We start from the raw sequence: 25,042 nt of genomic DNA on the forward strand, positions 1-25,042 counted from the left end.
CCACTGCTGCTGTTGTTAGATCTAGCTTTGTGATTAGGGACTTCATCTTAACGAATGAGAATTTAAAAATACATGGGTGCAATATTCCTTTATACATTTATTTCAATTTGTTCTATTAATTTTGCCATTATTTCTGACGAATCACAATTTACCCGTCCTTCACTGCTAGGCTAAAATACGGTTTAGTTTGTTGGTTCAGTGTGTCTCTTCGGTGGGGTTCTGCCCAGGACTTCAGTTTTGGAGAACATGATAGGAAGTTAGATCTTACCCACGACGAAACAATAGTAGTTTTGAAAGAAACTTGGACAGATGAACAAAAATCAGGGCAAGAAAACTTTCAGGCAAATCTCCTTTTTCATTTCGCGAGGATTTGGTCGTCGGTTTTTGATCTGCAATCCGCCCCTGCGCAAATCGTTCTCGGAAAAAGCAAGCGCTCTTTCATCCACTCGTAACTCCGTGCCTGTTTCAAATGCAAACTTTGTTTAATTCGAAGTTTTTTTCAGGCGTGCAGCTCGCGCCTCCTCCTCCAGGACTTGTAGCTTGTTTTTGTTTCTGCCTTGCCGAGTTCCACCTTCCGCCTGCGCCCCCTCCCCCCCGCCTTTCCGATTATCTTGGGGAGGGGGAGGAGACCCGCGCCCTCCTTCAACGGGCTGCCCCCGCGCTGCACTCTGGATGCGCGGAGCCGAGCAGTCACTGGAAGAGGCGAGCTGACGTCAGGCAGAGAGGTAGTTTCCAGGCTGAGCTGTCAGACCGTATAGCAGGTTAGGTATTAAAGGCACATCTAACAGCCCCGAGACCCCTCCTCTTGAACGGCCTGCGCGCACACAAAGAAGTCCCATCTCCTCGGCCGGCCAGGATCCAGCAGCATCAGCAACTAGTGCTCGCCTCGCCCGAGGCTTTGGAGACAAACACCGCCGGGAGCGCGGCCAGGAGGGGATAGGGGGGCGGCGCAAAAGACAGAAAATGAAACCGTCGAGGAAAAGTAAGTGGCCGGGAGGGAAGTTTTTTTTTTTTTTTTTGCGGGGTGGGGGTTGTTTAAGTGCTCGCTCTCTTCCCTCCTTCGACTGGATGAAACCCAACGTTGGTTTTGGATCGCCAAAGCGTACAGGGAACGCTTTGCAAGGCTGAAAGCGCCGGTGGCGGAGACTCGGGGGCGTGCAAAGCCCGCTTCTGTTTTTGTCAAAAGCACGCGGGGGGAAGTTTCGCGTGCGTGTGGGCGTAGAGAATGGAGCACCACCTGAAGGGACGGTGTGTGCGCGCGTGTGTTTGCGCGCGACCGTCTCCGCCGCTTGCAAAAGGTCCTCAACTTTTGTCAAAAGTGGCGCTGGATATGAAGCAGAGGTTGAAAAGCACGAGGGAGGAGGAGGGTGACGGGAAAAAATGCCTTCCAAGCACTCAACTGTGCCGGGGGGCGAGGGAGCGAGGAAAGGGACTCTTTTGTTCGGTCCCGTTTAGCCCAACGGTGAAGGAGAAAAAGCCCAAAAGCAGACCTAACTTTCTCCAAGCAGAAACAAAGGCAAGACTCTACGGCCATCGGAACCTCGTTGCTTGCTTTAAAATAACTTTTAGAGGTTCTTGTTCTCGTAACTTTTTACGTTTTTTTCTTTTCTCCCCCCAATCCCAAAATGGCAACTTTCCCAATTTTCTCTTTGGCAAAACTCCTCCTCCTCTCCCCCCACCCCCCCAGTCGTATTTGGTTCCTTTCCCAAATCACGAGTTTGGGAGGGGGGAATATAATTTTATTTTCCAGAAAATTTGTGTCCCCCCCCAATTCGCCCTTGATTTATCCAGCTTGTTAAAGAATGACAGCTGGGGAGGGGAGATGTGTTTGGTGTAAAACCGGGGTAACGCATGCGGGGGGGGGGAAGGAGGGGGTGCAAGTTCCTGTTTCTTTTGGAACAAAGAGAACTCTGTCTCGGCATCTGTCACTCAGGGGAAGAGACACCGAAGGAAACTTTTTTTTTGTATGCGCCTTCCTCAGTCCGCTCTTCGCTTCCAGTCCTCGGGAGCCCGGGGAGCCTTTTCATCCGGGAGGGGAAGGTCTCGGCTCACCCCCCCTCCCCAGCCTTGCCCCTCGGTCCCTCCATGGAAGGGCTTCGGAGGAGGAGAGTTGGGGGTAAGAGCGGCGATGTAACAGGCAGAAAACATGGAGTCCCGGTTTTGTGCGTGCGCGGAGAGACGGGTAGGGATTTAAAGAAAGAGATGGGGAGGGGAAGGCTGAGCCGGGGTTATCTTTGCATTCCACTTTACTTTTCTTTTTGGCCCTTTTGGAAACTCCTGCGCCTAATCCTTGCTCGAGCCACTGCCGCTGCGTGGAATCCGGGGAGTTCAATCGCGTTTGCAAAAGGGGGGGGGGAGGAAAGCGTGCGCGCTTCTTGCTCTGTAGCAAACTTCTGACATCTTGAATTCAAACGGAAGGGAAAAAATAGTTATCGGACTCACCTCCCCCACCTCTTTCCTTCCCTTTCTCTCCCCCTCTTCCACCCACCCCCCACTCCCAATTCCTTTCCGCCCCTCGTCGGGCTGGTTTCAATGGCATTCCCTTTGTGTAGGAATGGGCACGGCGGCTGCCGCTTGTTGCCGTTTCAACTTCCTTTCTGCTGGGCTTTTGGTATTGGTGGGTTGTCCTGGTTTGTTTTGTTTTTGGAAGTAGGCGGTTTGGCGGAAATATAAGCCGATAAAAAAAACACACACACACACAACACAAAACAAAACAGGGCTTTCGACCCGAGTCTCCTCTGTCCTCCTTGTATTGTTTGCATTTTTAATGGTCCTCCCCCCCGCGCTTCTCTCTCTCTCTCTCTTCCCTGTGGGTTGGATTGTGCCGTTCCCATGTGCAGCTGCTGGTGGGTAGCTCAGGGCTAGGAGGAAACGGCAGCGAAAAAAGAAAGAAAAGGAAAGGCACCTCCTCCTCCATCCCTGATGAATTACAGACTTAAAACAGAAGGGAGAATGCCTCCCTCACGTACCCAGCCACTCCTCTAAGCCCGGTGGCGCTCGGTTGCCTGCAGGAATCGGACGAGGATCCATTTGCTTTTTTAATTAGGCACAAAGTCTTGCCATTTTCTCTGGGGCGGGTGGGGGGGGGGACGGACGGGAAGAGAGAAAGAGCGAGAGGGTTTGCATTTCAATGGACTTGAATTTGCCTGCTGTTTGTATGCCCTCTTTCTGGGGGTGGATCCCCCCGACGTGTTGATCTTTGAATGCCTTGCTCCAAACAGACTCGACCACATGTCTGGAAAAGGGCAGTAAGAAGCCAGCCTTGAGCAAACTGAAAGTTGATTGTTTCTGTGGACCATTACAACCCCCTCTCCCCCGTATAGGTTCTTTCTGTCCTTCCCTCCCTTTTTTTTCTCCTTCCCTCCCTTTCCCCCCTCCTTTTGAAGTGATAGAAAATGCTGGTAAATGTAACAATCTGTACTTAAGGGAAGAAACTTTTAAAGAACAGAATGTGTTCAGCCTTCAACATCCTTCAAAAGCAGTGTGCCCTTTAATATCTTAATATTTGGGTGATGGTTTCATCACAGTTTAGCAAACACTAAAAGTCTCTAGTGGGGCGGTTTGTCTTTCTTTAAAATGTTTTAATGAATGCATTTTAGTTCTGTATAGCAACTCTATACAGGGATATCTGTATAGGGATAAATACACACAGATGAATGGGGAGCAAACTCCGGGTTTGGGGAATAAACGCTCCTTCCTCAAGACTGTGCCATAGAGGGACCCAGTCATTGCACTGGATGGTTAGCTGTGTCAAAAGTTTGTTGTAAAAGAAAAGGGCAATATTTGGGGTGGGGGTGGGGAGTTACTAGCTAACTATAGAGCTTTTAATTTCTAAGCCAACAAATTGCTGCAGCCTCTTAAGGGTGTTCTATATTACAAAGAAGGTGAGATTTTATTATTTCAAAACTGAGGAACACAAAGCATTCTGGGTGTTTGCTAGAGAGACCAGTCGTGATATGCCTAATGGTTCCTTGACATCACTGATGTGAGAGTTTACATCCTATTACATCAGAACACAAGGCTGTCCAGAAAAGCATATGAAATTCATAACACCTTCTCTCCCCTTTGCTTCTTACTTCTGCAGAAACTGGTTACACAAATATTTGCATTTAACAAACAATTCTGATGCTTTCAGGTTTGAACCAAGACAGATCTGCCAACAGTTCCACAATGTCTGACAGTGACTTTGGGGAAGATGATGGGAGCATTTCTCAGGACCCATCCCAGTCTGGCAAGAGGAAACGAAGGGGCAATCTCCCCAAAGAGTCTGTCAAGATTCTGCGGGAATGGCTGTATGAGCATCGGTTCAATGCGTACCCTTCAGAGCAAGAGAAACTCAGCCTATCAGGGCAAACAAGCCTCTCTGTTCTACAAGTAAGAAACTTCTTATATATGCTTTCCCAGAAGGTGGCTGGCAAAATGGAAAAGCTGTTAAATAAAAGCAGGGTTTCAAATCCTTGACGCATACTAGTTGGCTTCCATTTATGTTTTGCACTAAAAATTAAACTTCAGAATTTCCATACAAATTGCCTGCTTTCTTCCTTTAAAGAAAATTCACAGCTTCTTATTGACATTGGATCTGGAAAAATTCCCACGTTTTGTGTGTTCTGAGGGACAAAAGTAATATTTTTTCTGCCTCCAATGTTTATTATGTCCTGAAATGTTTTCTTTGTCCAGCTTGATCTTTCCTAATTAAAACATAAGGGAACTTGTTTAGTATATAAATGTTAGAAGGGAAGCAAGCGTTATAAGAGTTGAGCCTTGGTCTAATTCTTAATAGTTGCCTCATTGAATTGACTAGTTTGTTGTCCAGAAGAAATCTAAGGGTGGCGTTAGTAATGAATTTATGATTTGGATGATTGAATATCTAAGATTCATTAGCAACCCTGTGCTACAGTCATAATGACTCTGGTGGAATTAATTCTTCTCCTATGCTTATAGTACTTTAGTTGTGATGGGAAGCCAATATAGAATGTGGTTGAATATTCAGTGATATTTCCAAATATAGCTTTTACCGCCAAACTATTCAGTGACTCATTAAATCATCAAACATCTGAGGCCCAAATTTTCCATGAGGTGGGATATTTGAAGCACATATCTAGATCTAGTATATAAGATGCGTCTATTCTTTAAGCCTGGTTAGGATTTCAGTGGCACTATCACAGATCCTCTACTAGACTAGACTCTACTAGAAGAGATCAAAGTGCTGTAGGGAAGAATTATAAGCATTGATTAGCCTGTCTTTGCAGAACCAGAGACATTATTAAACTGTCTTGTTAATGTTGCCTTTAAAAACATCTTCTTATGATCTTTGTGAATGCAAAGTAGTGCGGGAGAGTAGGTGTCTATGATGGGATTTTTTCTTGTTGACCAGCAAATAATTACAAAAAATGCTTGGAACTAGATAAGTAGATTTTATTTTATGCCTAACTACAGGTAAGTCCTCAATTTATGACCCCAATTGAGCCCAACATTACTGTTGCTAAGTGTGAAATTCGTTATGTGAGTTTTGCCCCATTTTACAACTTATCTTGCCACATTTGCTAAGTGAATCACTGCAGTTCTTAAATTAGTAACCCCGTTAAGTGGATCTGATTTCCCATTGATTTTGCTCATCAGAAGATTGCAAAAGGTGATCACATGACTCCGGGACACTGCGACATAAACATGAATCAGTTGTCAAGGATCTGAATGTAAATCTCATGACCATGGGAATGCTGCAATGGCCGTAAGTGTGAAAAATGGTCATCACTCCCTGTTTCTGGTGCCATTGTAGCTTCAACCAGTTGCTAAATGACCTGTTGTAAGTTGAGTACTATGTGCATTTAAGGTGTGACTTAGCCATCCAAAGCCATATTATTAATTAAAGCTGCTTTCGGTGTTGCAGTTTCAAAGACAAAAAAGGTGCTATTGAGTATACAGGAGTGTGAATGTGGCACCTGCCTGCAACGTGTGGGGGCTATGTGGCAGCTGCAGAGAGTAGATAGGCAGAGCATGACAAAGGCTGTCTGCTTTAAGGAATTGTACAAAAGTGCTGGTTGTGTTCATTTGCAAGTCTGAACCACAACATTTTCTTCACATTTGAAGCACTGCTTTACTTTTTGTGTGTTTTCAAATCAGTCTTGGCTGCTGGTGACTGCCTGGATAGATGCATGCAATTTTCTTGGGCAACTTTTTTGGAAGCAGTTTGTTATTCCCTTCTTCCTAGGACTGAGGAAAAATGATTGGCCCACGGTCAGCTAGGTTCATGATTAAGGCAAGCCTGTCACTCAACAGTCTCCCAGTTTCTAGCCTAGGATCTTCAGTACCAAACTGGTATTCATGCCTTGGTATCAGGATAGAATTCAACCAAATACAATGGCAGTCTTGCACTTTTAAATGGCTGGCGGTTTGATTTATCTTCTTTTTTTTCTCCTCTTTCAACTACATTGTGGCCTGAGATTGAAGGTAGCAGAATGTGACCCTAAATAAACTCTTGGTTGAGTTCTGGGAACCAGCGGGCCCGAAGATAATTCATTTTATTTCCCCATGGTACATTTTTCTCTGTGTCTGGTTACACAGGGGAGAAGATATGCAACTTTGAAATTAGGGGAGAATGCCAATATAGAAATCCAGTGTAGATGCAAGCAATTTCAGCTGAAATACAGGCAGTGATAGAGACTGAATATCTGAATTTAGCTACTTTTTTTCCTGAAAACTTGCCTCCTCCTCCTGCTTGTGACCTTACATTTTAGCAACTATGTGCTGATCTTCAGTCACTACGAAACAAACCTCCAAATAAGCAGACGTTTCTTGAATAAGGCCCTTTTGAGGTGATCCTAAGGTTGTTTTCAAAGAGTTGGATAACTTCATAATCAACAGCACATACTGTGGTGGTCTCAATCCAGTGATATGAGGATAAGAAGTCATGAGTTCTACCTTGTAGGATAGGTGGGAGCTGGCAACATAATAAAACAAAAAGAAAGCTAAAGAAGTACATCTAAACTCTTGAGTACAAGCCTTGGAAATTATTATAAAGGAATTTTTTTCAGATAACTGGACATTTTAATTTTCTGGGTTTGCACTGGGGAAAATATCTTGATGCCTCATGAATGAACATTAGTTTGAGCCAACGAAGTAGAGACTGCCCCAAATTAATATTGCTGCCTAATGGATGCATCCATGTAGATTTGTTGGCAACAGTGCAGAAGTAGTTTGTCTCATTGTCTTCTTCTTTTTTTTTTTTTTAAAAAAACTTCTTAAATTGAACCTGGAATTTTCAGATGATCCTCAGTCTACTTTTGTGCTAGGCTGGTTTAGAATCCAATGTTGCTGCAAAAATAATTATTTTACTTATTTTTTATGCTCCAATTCAGTAATTGTTATATTTTCTACATTGGAATGGATAGTAGCAGAGTTTTCTTTATCTGATCAGATTCTAATGGTGTGGGAGAACAGTTTTGTTGATGGAGGAAGAAGAGGGAAATTTATGCTCTTTTTCGCCACCACCCCAAAATTAAACTTCTGTCACTAAACATTGTAAATTTTGATAGTGTAGTGAGGATTGGGCAGGAGGGGCAGGAATTACAATCCTGTTAATGTGAACAGATTTAAGATTCTTCAGCAGTGAATTCAGTCTTTGGTGCTCAATAAATTTATTACCATTTTGAATTCCAGGTGAGATGGTAGAACTCTAATTTTAATAGATTAACGGAGTTGGAAGGCACCTTCTAGGTTATATAATCCAACTCCCCTCCCCCATCAAGCAGGAGACCATACATCATTTCTGACAAATGGCAGTCCAATCTCTTCTTGAAAGTGTCTAGTGATGAAACCCCCACAACTTCCGAAGGAAATAAATTGAGCTAAAACTCTCAAACCAGCTTAAGTGTTGCTGAGCAGAATGGTTCAGGCTCCTTTCTTGAAAAGGGAGAGAGATGGGGAGGTTATGAAACTTTTAAGGGAAGTGCGTTCCAAAGATTGAGAGTGAAAGATTGATTGCTCCTTCGTGCCCCAAGAATAGCCTCTGAAATCTGGACAAATGCATAGCAAGATAGGAAAACCTGTCAGATAGTCAGGCCCTAAACTGTAGAGACCTTCAGAGATTAAAGCCACCATCTTCAATTGTGCCTTGAAAGCACTCATCAACCAGAGAGGCCTCCTTATAGAGTATAATGGGATCCCCAACTCATTCAATCCGTTGGCAGGTGTATTTTGTACCCATTGAAATTTCTGGACACTTTTCAAGGTAATTCAGCACAGGCACTGAGAATGGCTAGCTCATGGCATTATATCTAGCTGTTCTTAATAGGTCATTGCTGGAACCCAGTACTTTAATGCTTTTCTGTCAGTATTAGTCATTTTATATAGGGTTATATAGGGTTATATAAGTTTATAGAAACTTAGCAATTTATAAAATAAAGGGTGGCCTACTTTGTTCATGCTACAGATATTTAGGGTAGCTAAAATACTATGAGGAGCTCTAAAAGAGCTTTCCACCCTGCTGAAATACATATAAGCAAAGCAAGTACAGTTCACAGGAAGCAGAGCTTTGCATTCTGTGATATATAGAGATAGGATGTGAAATGGACTACTTGACCAGAAAATATATGTGGTTGTGGTGATAAGCATCTCCATAAAAATATCAGCCATGCAAAGGAAGGGAGGGAAGGAAGAATGGATGGATTTTCTCCTGTAATGTTAGCTTAGTTTACTTGTATTTCCTAAAAATACATTAATTCTAATTCATGTGATATATGTTTGTCATGTCCAAATATAGAGCGCCTTGTTCAACAAACATTGGTGGCAGTCCATCTTAAGTAGGCTGTTTTGCAATTGCAATACGTTTCAGGCCTAACTTAATAAAAGAAAGTGAGTACAAGGCTTGATAGTAGGTTATATGTGCAGTGCACAGAGCATTCTCCTTGTCAGGCAAAAGGCTAAAAATATGTTAATTATGGAATCCTATGCAATCCCAAAATGTAGAATATAGTTAATTGCTACTAAATAAATTGAAATTTCTGTGCCAACTTTTAACTCTGATTTAAATTGGCTTTCTAGAATAACATCCCTTTAATACCTTAGCCATAATCCCCAATCCAGCTGCAATGTGGACTTTATATTATTGAAAATTTTAGGATGATTATATCTTTTGGCATTTTGTAATAAATAACCTTATCTAGAATGAAGTTTTTGTAAATCTGTTATCCTTTCTGATGTATAGTAGGAAAGTGCAATTGTAGCCTTGTCCATGATAACATGTTTTCTCATTCTAGTTCTTTGACTCTATAAAAAAAATATTGGGATTGCAAACAAACAAACAAGCGTGGAACTGGCTTAAGTATATATAAGGCTCTAATTCGGTTTATTTGGGTTTGATTATACAAAATGCACAAAGTCTGTTATTGAATTTTGCAATTTATATTTCATGGCAAATTTATTATATGATCCCAAGTTTCATACTCTCTGGTTAAACCACATCTTAAAGTAATGTGCAATTAGGGCTAAATTAGCTATTTTGTAATGTATAGTTTATATTGGAGATTTTAAAAATGGGCAATGTTTGAACTGTTTATCAAATTTAACCACCACCCATCTCACTATCTAAATAACTCCTGGCAGTTTGCCGATAAAAAGTCATAAAATCATATAAAAGATACAGTTAAAACAAAATTAAAATCAAATGACAAACAGATAAAAGCAAAGATAAAAGATAAGTTATACTACATTTATGCCAATTATATTACCAAATTTTTGCTTTTAGCGTGATAAGCAAAAATTAACATGTTTAACTTGTATTATTCTAGACTAAACTTTCTAGACTAAGCTTTCTAGGCTAAAGCAACAGCATGGTTGCTGGCTGATGTGGTTTTTGCTGCTTGGTGTGCTAGGAAAAAAAAGACTATTCCAAGGAGTTTACAGTCAGCCATAAGAAAAAGCACAAGGCACAGGCAAGAAAATGACACATGAATGTGAACAAATTCTGTTACTTTTTTTTTTTTTTGTAATTTAGCTACTGTTGAGAATATGAAATCAAAAGGGTAAGTCAAAGGTTACATGAACAAGGCATGTTTTGAGATGAGGCATGAAAGGGAAATGGGGTCATATGTGACTCCTTGCAAAACCTTGTTGTATTGGTTTAACTTTTAGCTTCCACTCTTGTCTGGCAAATCTTTCGTTGATCTCTGTACTTCCTCGCTTGCATTCTATGTTATTTAGATCAATGGGTTTTTAGAATAACTTTGGACCTGCAATAAGAAAAATGAGTTAGCTATTATGATCATGTACCTGCAGTGAATACAGTCATTTCGTAGGATATAATAAGCTCAGATTTGGAATAAGACAAATCTGTTTCTGGTTGGCTGCCTTGTTCAGAATCTCTTCTGTGAAGGTTGGGAGAGATGTCTATGGATCTCCTTCTCCTACTCATGCCCCAGACATCATCCTTTGGCAAACATACAAGACTGCCTGAGAAGAAGGTTACCTCTTTCTTTTTTTTTTTTGCTTTGCTTATTCTCATCTACCTGGGTAAATAAGCTATTTCTTCACAATACTTCTTCTGTTGAGTTATGGGCTATTTTCCTTTGGTCGAAAGGGAAAGTAGTTAGTTGAATTAATCTAGTTTAACCACATAAAAGGATGTCCCTTGTTACTCTTGCTTCATATCTGGAGTTCCCCATTAATCCATTGGACCAAATTAAATAAATCTGTAAGATGCTTTTCAATCAAGAATCACGCTAAAGTTCATTGGTTGACAGTATTACTAGTATAGATAAATCCAACAAGACCAAATTTCTGGTAGAGCAAAAAAACCTTTATGCTTATAGTTGGACTAAAGCAGTGATCCCCAACCCCCGGTCCGCGGACCGGTGCCGGGCCGTGGAGTACCTGGCACCGGGCCGCGCAGTGGCCGGGGGCCATGATCGCTGCAGCGGCCGGGGGCCATGATCCCTGCTGCCTCTTCACCCACACGCGCAGCCTGAGATCAACCCCGGGACTCGAACCTGAGAGCCGCCTCTCCGGTCCAAACCCCACTCCCACCCCGGCCGCCCGCCCGGCCGCCTTGGTAGCCCGTGGAGACGGAGCGCATTCGGTTCGCCGCTACCTGGGGGCGCCGTCCCCATGACATCACCGCGGAGTCCTTGCCTCCTTCCCTGGCGAGGCTTTCTCCCCGCCAGCCAATCAGAGGCCAGTCCCCGGGCAAGCGTGGACAAGTTGCTGGCCGGCCGAAGCAGAAGCGGGAGATTGGAGGGGGGGGGGAGAGAGAGAGAGAGCGAGAGAGCGAGCGCTGGGCGGGTGGCAGCGCGTTCCACAGCGGACTAGGCGCGCCGCGGGCTGCCAACCCCCCCCCACACACACACGTACACACACTGCCTCTCTGGCAATTGGCTGCCCAGGAAGGGAGCGGGGAGCTTTCACAGATAGGAACGTGATGGGGTTTGTTTTCTTCCCCCACTCCTGAGCCCCCCTTTTTTTTTTGCTTGCCTTCTGGGGTCTCCGCTGTGGAGCAGCCGAGGTCAGATGGGGAGGCGGAGAGAGAGAGAGAGAGAGAGAGATGGGCGGGTGGCAGCTGTCTGTGAAACATCTTCCCCTCCCCACCTCCTGGGCAGCCAATTGCCAGAGAGGCACGGTGGGGGTGGTGGGGGTGGAAGGAAATAAAAAGAGAAGTTGCCCTTTCATTTTGCAATCTCTCTCTACGACCTTGTTTCATTCTCTTCCCTTTTGTTTCGTCCTCATTTCTCAATCTCAGCAACTTTAACACTTTTGGACTTCAACTCCCCAAATTGCCCAGCCAGCTAGAATAGATAGATAGATGGTGGATAGGTGATTGATAGATAGAGAGGGATGGATGGATGGATAAATAGATAAATAGATAGATAGATGATAGATAGATAGAGGATATATACACATACATGCATACACACATACATACACAGAGAGAGACAGAGACAGAGACAGACATGGATGGATAGATATCACAGAAGTGAGTACACCCCCTCACATTTTATCAATATTTAAGTATATCTTGCAGCAGTTTAGACATTAATGGCTGGGGGCCATGATCGCTGCAGAACAACGCCCCCCACCCCTGCACGCGCTCAGCGGGCCACGGTAAAATTATCAAAGGCTGACTGGTCCGCGGCGATAAAAAGGTTGGGGACCACTGGACTAAAGGGCTGATGTGATGTGCTTTTCATGTTTCTTCATGTGCTAACTTTGAAAAAAAAAAACGAGGGAAAAGTAGGGTGGATAAAAATTGATATTTTTTTAAAAACAAAATCAGATTTTTAAAAATTTAAATTGATATTTAGGATTTTTATCTAATTGATTTTAATAAAATGCTTCTATCTAAAGATAGTTTTCTATTTAAGATACATTAATAATTTAGTTTATTCAGCATAAAATGGAGCTTAGTTACATAGCATGAGGCTGTATATTCTGCAATATTGGGACTTTCAGTGAGTCAACAGCAGGTCAGAGGAGGAGCTGCAGCAGGGCAGAGATGACAGTTGCTCTTTATTAGTGATTTAAATCGTGAATTTAAATCAAATCCACCCGGTGGAAAAGACAAAACATTTTGCTTTTGGAAGGAGAAGAAGTCTTAGTGTTGCCAAATCAGATTGCAGCTTCAAGGAGAGACTATTAATGCAGAGTTTCTTCAGAGCAAGAATCCAACCAGTTAACTTGTAGAGTTAAGAGTTAATTGGCTTGACTTTCCAAGATAGCCAAGCAGAGCACAATGTTATAAGAACACACAAGAGTAATGCAGGCCTCAGAGGCTCATCCTAGCTCTTGTGTGTGTTTTACTTAATTTTGTTTCTGAGCAACTTGGTATTTCATAGTCTTGGAGACCTCCCCAGTCTAGAAATAGGAAGAAAAGAGTTTCAGCCATACCTGAGTATCTGGATCCTGCAGTTATTGGCAAACAGTGCAACACGAAAAGGTGGAGGAAGAACATGCTTATTCTTTTAAAAAGAGCTTTTCTAAACATTCATGAATATTAAGGTGATTTTCTAAGACTTGGGTTTTCCCACCCTGTGTGGCCAAAATTTTAGGAGGCTGTCATTCATTTAAATTTCATTGTGTCTATTTCTGTGTTTAAAACACTTGCATATTTCATTATATCGCCATAGTGAGTCAGTCTAGTGTAGTGTAGTAGCATCAGGCTAGAAACAGGAGGCAGTGAGTTCTAGGTGCACCATAGGCACAAGGGCAGCTGGAGACCTTGGGCCAGTCACTTTCTTTCAGCCCTAGGAAGAGGCAATGGCAAACCATTTCTGAAAAATCTTGCCAAGAAAACTGCAGTGTCTTGTTTGGTCAGTCTCTGAGAATTGGACATGATTGAAAGGAAGGGGGGGAGGGAGGAATGCTACTAACAGTCCTATTGGGATTTCAGATACTTGTTAGCTTTAATTGTTTTTAATGTTGAATGTTAACAAAATGACAGTACTGCTTAAAAGGCAATACAAAGAAAGAGGCACGAAAGCCAGGAGAAAAGTAGAAAATACAACTTCAATTTTTATTCTATCCCGGGAGAAAAAGCATTTCGTTTCTTCCAATTTTTCCCCACATTAGTCTTCACAACATTAGAGAAAACCTGGAAAGGTAAAACAATATTGTGATTGAAGAGAGATACTAAGATTGTTTTCTCTTGCTGAGCCCTGTGAAAAGCACACAGCACCCCTTTAAACTGCTTCTGATCTTCCTCTTTCGCACGCAGCCTCTTTTACAGCAGACCACTAGCTTTCTCCATATAATGGGGATTGCTTGGGTGTCTGACATGCTGAGGAGCCAGTAGCATTCCTGAGGGTGTTCTGAGCTTCCTTTGACAGTTTGTTCCCATCTCCTCCCCCCCTCCCCACTGTCCAAGTCCAGCACACTCTCAGCTGGGATCTGACTGCACAAGAATGCTTACTCTGTTCTGCCTGGCTTGCTGGGAGTACAAATACTCTGATAACAAGTTTCAGCTCTTGCTTGTAGGCAGAAAAAGAGTTTTTGCTTGCCGCAAACTATTAAGATAGTCAAGGTCACTTTTTGTAATTCTAAAAGTAGCATAATTGGATCTCTGTCTCTCTCTCTCTCTAGATGTGTATGGGTGGGGCTGAACATGACCCTAACTAAAAATTCTATGTAATGGGATGAGGCCCCTTCTTTCATGCAACAAAGTTTGCATTTCTGGAATTTGCCATCTTGCGATTGGTTTAAGTATATGGATTGAGAAGTTGACCTTGTGATTTGCTGTTGCTGCTAAAACTTTGGAAAGCAAAATGATTCAGTTTTGCTTTAGAAGCCTTGTAACTTCAGAGAGCTGCACTAGAGTTGGATGAGGGTGTTTTAAATATATTAGAAAAAGTCAATAGTGTGGGAAGATTCCAACATGTCATTAGTGTTGCGATTGTGGCAACTTCTTCTGTGGGCAATTCACATGGAATATTAATTTAATGCTTTGGAAGTGATAAAATATACAAGCAATTGACCACTCTTCTTAAATTAAACTAGCAACATTTAATTTTCTACCAGATGTTGCTAGTTTATTGTTTCTTAAGTAGAATGTCTCAAGAGTCAACATTTGTAGGAATCTAGATTTGAGATTTAAAAAATGTCTCCTATGTACATAGATGTTTAAAAGAAAAAAAGAGAGGGATTCCCTCTTTTTAAAAAAAATCTGTCTTCCAGATATGTTTGGCTACAACTCCCAGTATGGTGAGGAAAAATGGCTGAAAACGGGGAATTCCAGGAAATGTATTGCCAGCACATTTGCTAGATAGGTATATGGTGTACTAGTGTCCCAATTTCTCTAAATCATTTTTAAGACTGTGGTTAAACAAGTGTTATTTCTCGTGTGTGTTTGTAGAAAGTAATGGGAGATAAATCAACCATGGTGGGCTTTTTGGCAATAAAGAAAGAGGGACCTAGGGAGAGAGTAATAAAGTTACCGTAATGTCTGTGGCACATAACCACATATTTGGAATGTAGAAGAAATGAAGTGACAGCCAATGTGTTATTTTGAGTATTTTGACTATTTTTGCTAAGGCTGTGTGCATGCTTTAAAATGAATTAGAATGAATTTTATATGAGCAAAGCATCTTTCTGCTATTCATAAATGAGTCTTCTTTAAAGTTTCTGGGCAAAAAGAGGTACTTTTGCTTTAAGAAGTAGAATATTTTAATAAGTGGATTCCTGGTGGAAAAGCCTGAAGGGAAAAAAACAAACAAACCCAGGGCGGCTTCAATGAATAGGGGGAGAGGCACAGTGTTTGACATGCCATGAACCTGGGAATTCAGAATGACCAGTTCATTTTCAAAACTGCATAGTTTTGAACGTTTATATCTTTGCAGCTGCATAATATAATGATACAAAAAGGTGAAAGGGAATTTTGTGGTAACATGTGCCCTTGAGGCAAATTTTTTCAGCACTGTTGATTTGAAAAAGATAAGTCAATCTGCTTGATTTATATTTCTATAATTGTTTTCTTTGAAGTGTGCATGCATTTCCATGGTGCTTTCAAGAGGAGAAAAATTTGTATGGCACCCTAATATATGTATGAAACAAATTGCATAACTAGCTGCTCTGCCTCCCAGCAGTCTGTAAATCCACTTCTTATGGCGAATTCCTGCTGACCTTTTGGCAATTGATCAATAATATCACTAACTGGCTAGATTGAAATACCATTGCTTGTTTCAAAGGATACAATTGTGCATGATCCTTCTATTCAAATTTATGTATTGCTGATTCATCACTGTTAGCAAATATTATGTAGAATTTTGTATGAGCTTGTTCAAATTTGAGATAGGTTTGGCAGTACATAAGGACCTGTATCATAGTAGGTTTAGTGTGTCGGAGGAAATAGAACATCATAACAATTATCATAGAAATGATATTACGCCTTTTTATATTTGCAGCCTGGGAGTCACAGTCCTAATACATTTGGAGAATGACAAGTTAAGGAAAGTTTTTTTTTAAAAAATCTTCAATTTGGTGGGCTGATTTAGCCGCCTCTTTCCTCTTGACTCCTTTTGAAGTTATTTTCTGCAGAAGAAACTAAAAAAAGGTCAACTGTTTGTACTATAAATGTTAATGACCATGAAAGAAAAAATTCTGAAAACTAATTTTCCATCTCACAGGGGAGGGGATATTTGTGTTTCAGTGTTTCAACTTCAGCTTCTGGAGAGTCTTGGCAATTTTATTCATTTACTGCCAAGTTGGATGTGTTTAATGGATTGATGTACTGCCATGGTTGATACTCAGGTGGTTCAGAATTCTATGATATGAAAGCTTTGAAGGGGTAAAATACCACTGAGACAAGTGTACTCTGTGTGTGTGTGTATGCACAACATCAATGTGGTGCCTCTCTGCAATAATTTAAATTGCCTTTATTTACATCAAATGACTCTCTTGAGAGGGAAACTATCCAGGAACGTGACATCAAGAACATGACATCTTTAGCCTTCCTCAACCAATCTCTTGAGAATTTGGGGAACCAAGATCCGATTGCATGAGGGGGTACCCGTCTTGGGAAATAAGTGGTTTTATATAGGAGGCAAATATACAAAAATAAGCTGTGAGTCGGTGGGTCTAGTAGTCTAGATAGTAGTCTAGCTAGCAGCATTTGTATTCTACTCCAGAATAAGAACTATTCTGGTCTATACAGTTTGGCAAGAATAAACTTGATTCTAACTAGAGACAGTTATTTTATAGTCTGGTACTCTTTCTATCAAGTGAAAATTGGGCTTTGCTCATAAGAACGTAAGTATCGTAGTGTATCTTGTACATTGTATATATCAGTCATAAGTATTTTGTGTCCCAGAGTAGCCAGTAATGTGTCTTCAGGAAGTTCATAGCTTTGTACTGGAGGATACTAGCAGTCTTTTCATTAGTCCTTTACCTAGCTGCTGGGATTTATAATATGCAAGATGCAGTTTTGGTCGTTGTGTTTACTAATAGCCATTGGTAGCCAGATTCTCTGCTATATTCATATAGTTGCCATTTAAAATATCTAAATTGGTGTCTCTAACCCCTTTTCAGCTTCTGTGTCTGAGCTCTATGTCACAGCTTATGCATTCTGTAATCAATTGAACGTCTTATCAGTCTTGAATTACTTCAGATTTAGTTGCACTTTAATGAACATTAAAAAAAAAACCTTTCCACTGTTTGCACTTTGTACACTATATGCAATTGCATATAATTCTAATATATCCCTTCTTCCAACTTAACCCCCTTCTGTAGTCTTTCACAGCAAGCTGATGTTGGCTGAACTCAAAACCTCAGTAAGGTAAACATACCTTCCCCAAGAAATGCAAAGGCTGTTGTCAGAATTGGATAGGTAGAAACGATAACCTAGAGGCAGAGTGGACCACCTGCAAATAATTTAGATGTGTCCATGAGTCACCTGGCGTTGAATTTGATTTGAAGAAAGCTTTACCGTTGAGCAAAGGAATTGCCCTACAAGGTTCCTTTGATCTCGAACCAATTAAGGAATGATCCTCTCTTTGTAGATAAATTGTATGAATCAAACTTTGGGCAGGCAGTTTTTGTTTTTACAAAATCAGCCTTTGGTAGAAAGTAATAAATGTTGCCAAATTAAGACTGAAAAGAAGTAGACTGGAACTTTGAAGGTGTGTGATCATAAGCTACAATGCTCTGGCCTATACAAAGGAAACAGCCAGCATAATTCTTATTCACTTTTCAACATATCTGGCATGAGAGAAGGTATGCCAGGAATCTTGGAAGAAATCTTCCGTGCTTTTACCCTGGGCTGGCTGGGCAGATCCCAGCTTGTAACACAGAAAAAGAGAAATTCAAATGACAACTGAATAGCCCTATTCTTGTCCCTCAAAGTGAAAACAGGTGGAAGGAATGCAGAATGTTTTCAAACCTGCATTGTTTGTCTTGTAATCATGGTGTTACAATCATAAAGCCTATTTCTGTTCTGAGCTTCACCTGAATGGAAGTGTTTTCTATTTTCTTTTACAAAACTTCTGTCGCGAGGAATCATGAAAGTATGTTTAGAGTTCTTAAAGCTTTCTTGGATGCAAAATAAATTGTAAATGGTGCGTTTTAGTTAAATGGTGTTTTTTTTAAGTCAGGGATATATATATATATATCTATATATGTATGTGTGTGTGTGTGTGTGCATAACACACACACACACACACACACACACACACACACATATATTGCCAGATATATGTATGTATGTATGTATGTATGTATAATATCTCCTTGTTTTCAATTTGTGCATTTCAAATTCCACAAAGCTTTGGGGGAGGGTGGGGGCCCTATGGACACGGAAGTGGGCCGGAGCATTACGGTCCTAACTGGGAGGGGCAGATATAGCGGGGACTTTAGGGCGAGCCATTACCGGGGAAGGAGGGTTCGCTATGTTACAGCCCTATTAGTCCCACTCCAAGGTCAGATGGTGTGAGTAGTCAGGGCCCTGGTCTCAGGCTGCTGTTGCTAAATGCCAGGTCTGTGGTTCACAAGGCTCCCCTCGTCCGGGACTTAATTTTAGACGAGGGGGCAGACCTGGCATGTATTACTGAAACCTGGCTGGGCCCGGAGGGAGGAGTCCCCCTCACCGAAATGTGCCCAGAGGGTTTTCAGGTGCTTCACCAGCCGTGACCCCAGGAAAGGGGGAGTGGCTGTGGTTATCCGAGAGTCTTTAGTTCCTCGTAGGATCCCTGCTCTGGAGCTTGTCGGGTGTGAGTCCTTGCTGGTGAGGTTGGACCCTGGGGGTCAAGTGGGCTTGCTGCTAACGTACCTGCCTCCCAACAGCGTCACAGCAGCTCTCCCCTCGCTCCTCGAGTCAGTAGCCGAGCTGGCAGTTGAGTTCCCCAGGCTTATGGTGCTGGGGGATTTCAACTTGCCTTTGCTCGGCAAGCACTTTGATGGGGCGCAGGAGTTCATGGCTTCCATGACCCAAGTAATTCGGGATCCGACTCACTCGGCGGGTCACACACTTGACCTCGTATTTCTCTCGGAGCAGTGGAGTTGTAATCTTGGTCTGAGGGATATTGAGATCTTGCCCGTGTCGTGGTCGGACCACTGCCTACTGAGGCTTGACTTTAGGAGGCCAATCCCCCACTGTAGGGAGGAGGAACCGATTAGGTGGTTCCACCCCTGGCGCCTTATGGACCCTAGGGGCTTTCAGACGGCGCTTGGTGTTATACCTGATACTCTTGCCTGCGATTCGATTGGGACTCTGGTCACTGCTTGGAACTCGGCGGCGGCAGGGGCCCTTAACCGGATTGTGCCTTTACGGCCGATCCGAGGCAGTGGATCCAGGAGGGCTCCTTGGTTTACTGAGGAACTCCGGGAGATGAAGCACCAAAAGAGACGCCTAGAGCACCGCTGGAGATCCAGTAAGTCTGAGTCAGACCGAGCACTGTTAAAATCCTGCATCAGAGCATACCTCCGGGCAATTCGGACGTCAAAAAGAACTCACATTGCCGCTCTGATAGCTTCCACTGAGTCACGCCCAGCCGCCTTGTTTAGGATAGCCCGTTCCCTCCTTAAAGGGAGGGATACGGACACTCCCTTACAAGGTAAGGCTGAGGAGTTCGTCCAATTTCTCGTGGATAAAGTGGCTCGGCTTCGGGCAAACCTGGACTCCAATTGCGCAGAGCCAGCCGAGGTACTGGGGGAGGGTCTTGAACGACATCGCTGGATTGATTTCCAGTCTGTTACTCCTGAGGAAGTGGACAAGGCCATCGGAGCAGTGAGTGCCTCCACATGTGTACTGGACCCGTGTCCCTCCTGGCTGGTCGCGAACAGCAGGGAGGTGACACGGAGCTGGATCCAGGCGATAGTGACCGCGTCTCTCCGGGAAGGGTCCTTTTCCCCCCTCTAAAGGAGGCGGTGGTGAGACCCCTACTGAAGAAACCGTCCTTGGATCCAGCTGTTTTAAATAACTACTGTCCAGTCTCCAACCTCCCCTTTGTTGGGAAGGTTGTTGAGAAAGTGGTGGCCTCTCAGCTCCGGCGGTCCTTGGAAGAAACCGATTATCTAGACGCCTTCCAATCTGGTTTCAGGCCTGGCTACAGCACGGAAACTGCTTTGGTCGCACTGGCCGATGATCTCTGGAGAGCCAGAGATGGGGGTCGGCCCTCCATTCTGGTGCTCCTGGACCTCTCAGCGGCCTTCGATACCATCGATCATGGTATCCTTCTGCGGCGGTTGTGAGAGGTGGGGGTGGGAGGCACCGTTTTTCGGTGGTTCTCCTCCTACCTCTCGGACAGGTCGCAGTCGGTGTTGGTTGGAGGACAGAGGTCGACCCCTCGGCCCATTAATTCTGGGGTGCTGCAGGGGTCGGTCCTGTCCCCCCTTCTGTTTAACATTTACATGAAGCCGCTGGGAAAGATCATCCGACGGCACGGGATAAAATACCACCAGTATGCGGACAATACTCAATTGTATCTGTCCGCCCCGTGCCAGCTCAGTGAAGCAGTTGACATGATGTGTCAGTGCCTGGAGGATGTGAGGGTCTGGATGGGGGTTAACAAGCTGGCTCTCAATCCTGACAAGATCGAGTGGCTTGTGTTTTTTCCTCCCACAAATTGGCAAGGTATTCCATCTCTCAGGCTGGGGGGTGAAATTATATGCCCCTCAGACAGGGTTCGCAATTTGGGAGTCCTCCTGGACCCACAGCTGACCTTAGATCACCATTTGTCTGCTGTGACCAGGGGGGCATTTGCCCAGGTTCGCCTGGTGCACCAATTGCGTCCCTACCTGAACCGGGAGGATCTTACAACAGTCACTCATGCCCTTGTGACATCAAGACTGGACTACTGCAATGCGCTCTACATGGGGAAGCCCTTGAAGAGTGTTCGGAGACTTCAGCTGGTCCAGAATGCAGCCGCGCGAGTGATTGTGGGTGCGCCTCGGTACACCCACGTTACATCTATCCTCCGCGAGCTGCACTGGCTGCCTATTGGTCTCCGGATACGCTTCAAGGTGCTAGTCATCACTTATAAAGCCCTACATGGTATTTGACCTGGGTACTTGAGAGACCGCCTGCTGCCAATTACTTCCAATAGACCTATTAGATCCCACAGATTAGGCCTCCTCTGAATTCCATCTGCCGGCCAATGCCGGCTGGCGACCACTCGGAGGAGGGCCTTCTCTGTGGCTGCTCCGTCCCTTTGGAACGAGCTCCCCGTGGAGATTCGGACCCTCGCCACCCTTCAGGCCTTCCGGACAGCCGTTAAGACCTGGCTGTCACAGCTAAGCCTGGGGTTGAGTCCCCCCTCCCCTACTCAAATTTGCTGTGCTTGCTGTGTTTTTTAAATTGTTTGTATCACTGTCCTGTTTTTGTCTTACTTTTCTGTATTTGTTCCCCTTCCCTTGGTTTTTGTTCAGACGCCCTGAGTCCCCTCGGGGAATAGGGCGGCTTACAAATTGAATAAATACCAAATACCAATTTTCTTGGCCACTTTTTTAAGGACCTTGGGGATGAGATAATGTGTATGAAATTGGGAAAGCTAATCACTTAGTGATAGTTGGCCAAAGTGTCACTGTGATGTTTTTGAAACTTATTTTCGGGTAGTCCTTCCCAGAGTGGATTGGTAGAGTGGACGGAACATGTGCTTGAGAGAAAGAACATTGTTATACTATACTTGTATACAGGTAAGATAGCTTTGAAAAAAAAAGATTTTACTTTTAATTGAAAAGTGCTTGAATATAGTTAAGTTAATTATTTCATGTACAGGTAGTTCTCGACATATGACCATTTGTTCAATGCCCGTTTGAAATTGTAATGGTGCTGAAAAGCAAAACTTATAAGCAACCCTGAAGTTGTGGCCATTGTAGCGCATTCACATGTTCAAATTCCAAGCATTTGACAGCTTGCCAGCACTTCTTAACTGCATTGCAATTTCCCCATCAGCCTACTCCTTTTGGCCATCTTACACAGCAACACTTAAGCAGTGGCAGTGACAGGACTGGGGCTGAAGAAATGAGAAATACCTACTCAAACCTTACACCATGGCCAGTTATGCCAGCACAAATCTCCACTTGCTCCAGCCACGCTGCACTCCACAAGCTTTGCTGTGCCCCACTGACTATTGTGTAGTTCTCCAAACTGTGCTCACCATTCCTTCTCTAAGCTGCATATCCCGTTCTCAAGATCCTTTGGAAACCTTCTGGTCTTCCACATCTCATGAGGACAGGCACGCAGTTTGGAGAACAGCAGGAACACAGTTCTTGGCAGTGCTTCAGAAGACCATTCCTCACATTGTGAGTGCTATTTCTTCTCGAATTGTGAGCCTGTTCTCTGGGCAAGCCCTCACAAGACACGAGGAATATCAGGCTTCTGGAGGACTTGTAAGACTGGGGCACTTGGCTTGAAGAAGAAATGGGGCACAAGGGTGTAAGGCAGCCAAGGTCAGTAGGATGAAGCAGAGCTTGGGGAGTGGACGGTGGCAGGGAGAACAGGCTTTGCATAGTAGTGCTGGCGTGGCTGGTTGTGGTGTGAGCTTGAGGTGGCTTTTCTCAGTGGCAGAGACGTGGCACGGGGCCTGAAGTAGAGGCCTGGAGACAGAGGCAGCTGACTGAGACTTCTGATGGCCCTGGGTTCTACTTCAGCCCCAGCAGTGATACTGCCACTACTGAGTGTTGCTGTGCAGGGCGGGCAAAAGTGCATAGTGAGGGGAGAGAAAAGTGAAAGGGGGGGGGGAGTTGCAGAACACCTGCAATCCTAACCATTGCTGGGCTGGATGGAATGGCTGAGGCTTCCTGGATGCACCAGCTTTGTGCCTGGTGGTTGAGGCTCTGGCTTTGGCTGCACTGCAGCATCCCATCAACCTGCCAGGCCTCCTCTATCCCCTGTGTCATCCCTGCACTTCTACCTGGGACCCTCTCTACTTAACTAATCATAACTCTCTTTTAACAATGATTTGATTCCAATTAAGTCATAGGACCTTATGTAGACATGCTCCTGATTAAAAAAAAATCTAAGCTTAAGACCATACAAGCTGTGAAGGTAGTTGCATTTCAAAAAAAGTGGATTGGTCCAGAGCAAAAATGAATAAGTTTAACTTACTCTGTTCTTATAAATAGTAAATAATTTTTGCATTTCTGTCTCAATCTAGTCTGCCTCGGGCAGCTTGTTGTAATATAAGAAAGAAAAATAATGCTGTGCCACTGAATTTTCCCTACCCTTTCCCTTAATTTTTAAACTTCTCTCTCAATTATGGCTGTTCAATGGTTTACTTAAAGTTCTCTATACAGCTGGTTGTATTTGCGCCGATTCTACTGGTAGAAAGTTGAGAGAGAGGCCATTTTCCCACCACAACCTTGGGATTTGAGTTTACATTGGTCTTCATCCAACTTCAGGTATACCTAATGCCACCCTTTTGATATTTTTCTTCCAGATTTGCAATTGGTTCATCAATGCCAGGCGCCGACTTCTCCCTGATATGCTGCTAAAGGATGGCAAAGACCCAAACCAGTTCACTATTTCTCGCCGAGGCACCAAAGCCAGTGATGTAGCACTTTCCCGTGGAGCTGCTGCAGGCTCTGGACTCTTGATGGTGCCTCCTGCTGCTGCTGCAGCCACTACATCCAAGGTCCTCTCCGTGTCTGTGTGCCCCCCCGTGATCTGTCAGACGTCTCGGCCACTGGCTGGCAACTTGACTGTGATGACTGGAGACCTAGAGAAACGATCCATGCTGCAGCGGATTGAGCTGGAATCCCATACCAAGCAGTCGCAGCTGAGTGCAACAGGCAACACGCTGGCTCTTCTCACCCGGGCAGATGCCTCCAGTCCCACCAGTGGACTCTTCAACACGCCTCCTCCCACACCACCTGAGCTCTTCGGAGAGGACTTCAGCAGCTTCCAGTTGCTGGTGGAAGTGGCTCTGCAAAGAGCAGCTGAGCTTGACTCACAGAAGCTGAGTGGGCAATTGCCTCCATCACCACAGAGAGAATCATCTCCGGCAAAAACCAAGTAATTTCCTGCAGCCTCTGGTTTCCTCTTGGAAGCAGCCTTTTCTTTCTCCCCCAGGATTTCTTTTCGGTTGGCTTTTGCAGCGAGAGCTCCCATTAGAAGTTAATGCTGTGATACGGTTTCTTGTGATACCGGGAACTGTTACGGTGGAAGCCTCCATTCTCCTCTATGCTGCCAACTGACCTTGGACACAAGGCACCCCCAACTTTACATGAACATTTCCCTCAAAGGAGGAGGGCACACTACTTCCATCCTTTGGGTTGGCATCAGGCTATGGAGCCAGTCAGTATCTCTCTGAAGCCGCCCAGAGGAGATGGTCTGTCTGTTCAGGGGTTCCTGGCTCCAGGCTGTTCTTGGAAAGGCCCCAAACTTGAACATCTTCTGAGAAGATGTAGTTGCTGGTTGATGTTTTTATAATGCTTGACTCTTTTTTAAAAAAAAAATGTGGTGGAGGATTTAGACAATACTTCTTACCTCCTTCCTGCCCCTCCCTTCTTCCCCCAGATTTTCAAAACTTACTGACATGGACTAGGACGAGAAAACAGTCCAAAGCAATTTATCAGAAACAAATACTCCCCCCCCCCCTTTGATAACAGAAGACAAGCAAAGAGCTATTTCACCACCTTCGGCTTTTTTTTATAGAGTACATACTATTAATTTTAAGTTCCTTGAAGGGGGCAGGGAAATGTTTCTGTTCCTCTCTCATTTTCTTTTAAAGTTGTACCATGTTGTAGCGTATTGTTGAACTGGTGTGAATATGTGGCTGGTCCTTACATCACACCCAATGGGAGCCTCCCATAATGAACAAACAAAGTGGCAGCCTTTAAAGATTGTGGCATTCTTTCTGTTGGACAGGAAGAGCAGTTGAGCATCACCATGTGAATCCTGGTGCCAGTAAAAGAAACTTAAAAGCATTATGGTGCTTTGGATAATCCACTTTAGATGTTGGCAGAAATTTAGCTGGTTTTTTTTTTTTTTGGATAACAGGGCATTCTTCTGTCTACTCCTTCTTCCATTTGTCCTGATAAGTACAACGCTAGAAGAGAGAGAGGACTATGCTGGCAGAAGGGTAGCCATAAACCTCTGAAGAGGGCATTTCAAAAGTGTGGAGGAGTAAGA

At 43.8% G+C, this 25,042-nt stretch overlaps 1 protein-coding gene across 1 annotated transcript; it reads left to right on the forward strand.

Annotated features, from left to right (window-relative positions):
• The first annotated feature begins 455 nt into the window (after window positions 1–455).
• Window positions 456–25,042, forward strand: TGIF2 (TGFB induced factor homeobox 2). The gene is made up of 3 exons (XM_032217277.1): window positions 456–982; window positions 4,136–4,374; window positions 23,349–25,042. The coding sequence occupies exons 1-3, from the start codon at window positions 964–966 to the stop codon at window positions 23,925–23,927; spliced, it is 837 nt and encodes a 278-aa protein (XP_032073168.1). The 5' UTR covers window positions 456–963; the 3' UTR covers window positions 23,928–25,042.

This window comes from Thamnophis elegans, chromosome 5, assembly GCF_009769535.1.
Source record: "Thamnophis elegans isolate rThaEle1 chromosome 5, rThaEle1.pri, whole genome shotgun sequence".
Classification (NCBI taxonomy): domain Eukaryota; kingdom Metazoa; phylum Chordata; class Lepidosauria; order Squamata; family Colubridae; genus Thamnophis; species Thamnophis elegans.